At 31.9% G+C, this 3,991-nt stretch overlaps 1 protein-coding gene across 1 annotated transcript; it reads left to right on the forward strand.

Annotated features, from left to right (window-relative positions):
• The first annotated feature begins 553 nt into the window (after positions 1–553).
• LOC116109334 (phytohormone-binding protein-like) lies at positions 554–1,379 on the forward strand. The gene is made up of 4 exons (XM_031395563.1): positions 554–560; positions 673–696; positions 942–995; positions 1,087–1,379. Exons 1-4 carry the CDS (start codon positions 554–556, stop codon positions 1,377–1,379), a joined length of 378 nt encoding a protein of 125 aa, XP_031251423.1.
• Positions 1,380–3,991: the final 2,612 nt, after the last annotated feature.

Raw genomic sequence — 3,991 nt, forward strand, 5'->3', positions numbered from 1 at the left:
CCATTGTTCAAGAAGCAAAATTTGAGAGATTAAGGATCAAAGGGGCACCTTGACGTTGGTCTAGGGCTCTGATACCATGAATGACTTTGAAGAAGAAGCAAAAATCAAGAAAAACAAAGAAGAGCTGAAAAAACTCTGTATTTCCTTAACTGAAAATCATTACAAGAAGGAAGCAGTTTATACTTGGTTAATGAGTATCAAAACGTAGAGTTTTAACTTCCTGGTTTTGATCTTTACAAAATACACCCCATATGATATTTTGAAAGATTACAAATATACCCCATTATACTAATAAGCGAGGATAACTATTATGTGATATTATTATGACTATATGAATTTTAGTTTGATTACATATTTAAAAAATTATTGATAAATTAAATCGCAGTTTGCTAATGAGAATACGAGATTCGATTTTAATGAGAATCGCATTCTTTGAGTAATTATTTATAGTAATTAAAAACAAATAATTGGGTTGTCATAGTATTGTAAATTTATATATATTGAAGGATAAATTCATGGTTGAGCTGTTAAGAATATTTTAGATTATGGGAACATGACAGGTAAGAGTCAAAGGTCTACAGTTCAATTCATGGTTGACTTTACTCGATAATGATATTTAAAATTATGAATTGATTTTTTAACTTAAAAAATCAGATGAATATTTTGATACAGGTTACGCACTACCGGATGTTATTGGTAAACGTTGGCTCTCTCCCATTTAGATTTATTGACTCTTCTTCAAATAAACCATTATAAATACCTAGAACAACGATGAAACAATCCACCGAAAAACAAAGTTCTTAACATCAAAATGCACGGCCTTGTTGCAACGAACACAGTGGTGGCTGCATCGGCTTGTTCAGTGTGGGATGTCTACGGCACTCTTCAAGTCCTCACAATTATAAATACATTTCTACCAAATGTGCTTTGAATTGTAAAAGTCCTTGAAGGTGGTGGGCATGTTGGCACACTTCTAAACGTTACATTTCCACCAGGTAATAAAATTAATTCATATTATTTATCAAACATTTAATTTGAGTTGCTGAATATTAAATATTGAATATTTCTGTTTCGTTTTTGTTTCAGGAACTCCTGGAGTTGGTTATATGAAGGAAATTATTACAAAGGTTGATAATAAGAAGCGTGTGAAGGAAACGGAAACCATTGAAGGAGGATTTATAGCACTGGGCTTCAAGCGTAATATAACTCAATACAAAATTATTGAGAAAAATTATACATCAAGTATTATAAGATCAACAATAAAGTATGAGCTTGATGAGAAGTTAGCAAATCTTTCTTCTCTAGCCAACACCAAGCTAGTGGAGACACTTGCAGAAACCGTTGGGAAGTATCTAACTAAGAAGACTCCTCCTCATTAGAATCTGCAAAAAGAGTTTGTTGTCGATGTGGTAAAATAAAAAATAGAAGATGGTATATCATGTGTTCTTAATTAATCTATAATTCGTTGGAACTAAAGAATAAAGAATTTTTGTGGGGTTTAGCCATTGTATTTTACTGTACAAGTGTATTTTGTAAATTTTACATTTTTATACCACATGCGAGTACTTCATCATTTATATCACAAATCAATGACTTTATATCAGTTTTAAATTTATTTTCTCTCATCTATTTAATCGGATATGCTCCAATGGCGACACTCAATCATTTGTAATTATCCCGTGACAATGATAATAACTATTTTTCTTTTTTCTTTTTCCTAGTGTAATTTATTAAGATTCGTTTGAATATGTTTATATATATCAATATGAAAACGAAAATGTAAGCATATAGAATGAACCCTTTATATATGGACTTGATTAAATAAATAAATAAACAAAAAGGAAGTAAACCTCACTAATGTTCCCAAGACCTAGTGGTTTGTAACATAGCTTAAGAAATTATGTTTGACAATATATATAAGGTGCGACTAACATATGACTTCTCTGCATGATCTAATAAAGTATTGAGATATCAAGCTTTTTTCAACAAAATGATTCCAAAATATTCTTTTTTAAACAAAAATTTAGATTACTGTAACAATATCTATAATGTCTCTTTTTCAAATTCGAAGCATTCGATTAACATATTAGCATTATATCATTCCACAAGTTCCTATCATAGTTTGTTGGATTAGAAGTCTTTCCCTAATGGGATATTAACTTTTAATAGGGTGTGAATCCTTGTTTTTTAGGATTCTTTTCACCTAGGATTAGGTTGAACTATTATCCTATTTACATTAAATTTATTTCTTTTATGTATACACATTTATTTAGAATTCTTTTTCCTTGAGGACTTGGGGTTCCTAAAATCTTAAGATTAGAGTATTATAAACATGTGATGTATTGAGTCTTTTGTAAGACTTGGTTAAGAGGTTTTGGGTAGCTCCTAAGTAGAGAGAGATCCTTAATATTGTATTTGTCTCTTGTTCTTGTGAAGTAAATATTTTTTATTGTGCCCATGGATGGAGGCATATTACCGAACCACGTAAATCTTGTGTGTTTTCTCTTTTCTTCTCTATTTCTTCTTTGATGTTCCTTCCTTGAGTGTTCTAATTAAACCTATTGGTTGTGTGTTTGACCAAATATTCTGTAACAATTGGTATCAAAACCTAGGTAGAAATTTTCAAAACTAAAGACCAATGTTTTAATGTTTATAATTAAAGATGGCATCCAGTTCCACCAAATTTGAGGTGCCAAGATTCAACGGTTCTAAATTCGAATTATGGAAGTTGAAGATGCGAGCAACCCTTGTGAAAGATAGATTCACAATTGCTCTAAAAGAAATGGAAGCGAAGCCAGAGGAGATGTCTAATGAAAAATTCAAGGAGAAAGATGAGTTGGCCATGAAATATATTTATGTTGAATTGGATGAGGTAGTTTTATTCAACGTATTTGAAGAAACTACGGCAAAAGGCTTATGGGACAAATTGCAAACAATAAGGCAAGTCTATGTTAAATAAGATCTTTCTACAAAAGCAACTATACAACCTAAGGATGGAGTAGAAGTCCTCTTTGCGACAACACTTGAAGCCATATGAGGTGTTTGATGAAAAATTCAAGGAGAAAGAGAGGTTAGCCATGGCAGTTATTTATGTTGCCCTGGATCAAGTAACTTCAATCAACGTATTTGAAGAAACTATAGCAAAAGGCCTATGGGAGAAATTGCAAACAATATACGAAAGAAAGTCTACATCAAATAGGATATTTTTACAAATCAACTATACAACCTAAAGATAGGGGATGAGTCCTCTTTGCAACAACACTTGAATGACTTCAACGCCCTAATTTGCGAATTAATAGCTATTGAGTGAAGATTGATGAAAAAGAAAAAGCTACTCTGTCTCTTTGTTCTGTGTCTGATTCATGGGATACCTTAGTCATGAACATCAATAAAGATGTTGATCTCACTTATGAATCGGTAGAAACTTTGTTACTCATTGAAGAGCTGCATTGGGAAACCAGAAGGCGATTCATCAAATGATGCAATGTCACGCAAGGTAAACCTACAAAAAGAGCATATGAAAGTAGATATCAGTCTAGATCAAAGTCTAAAGGCAAAAGCAAAGGGAAGTGTTAGAACTGTAGAAGGAGGGGCCAAGCTGAGGAAATATTATAGATTGAAAAAAAAAAAAAAAACAAGATAATCCCAATCTGATCTACTAGCATCAAATTCAAATAGTTCCTAGGTGAATATTGTTGAAGTTAAAGATTCATATAAATATGGAGAGGTGGTGTCAATAAATTCGCAACAAGTTATAGAATATCAATTAGTGTTAGATTCAGTTGCTTCATTTCATATGACAATACATAGAGATTGGTTCTAGACCTATAAGTGATGTGGGGATACTACTTACATGGTTGATAACAACACGCGAAATAGTGGGAGTTGAAGATATTCGAATTACTATATTTAATGGTTTCATGCATACTATTTTTGGTGTACGCCATATGCCAACTCTTTGGAAGAGTCTTTTGTCATTGGAAAGTTCGAT

The sequence above is a fragment of the Pistacia vera genome, unplaced genomic scaffold (assembly GCF_008641045.1).
Source record: "Pistacia vera cultivar Batoury unplaced genomic scaffold, PisVer_v2 Contig578, whole genome shotgun sequence".
NCBI classification, from domain to species: domain Eukaryota; kingdom Viridiplantae; phylum Streptophyta; class Magnoliopsida; order Sapindales; family Anacardiaceae; genus Pistacia; species Pistacia vera.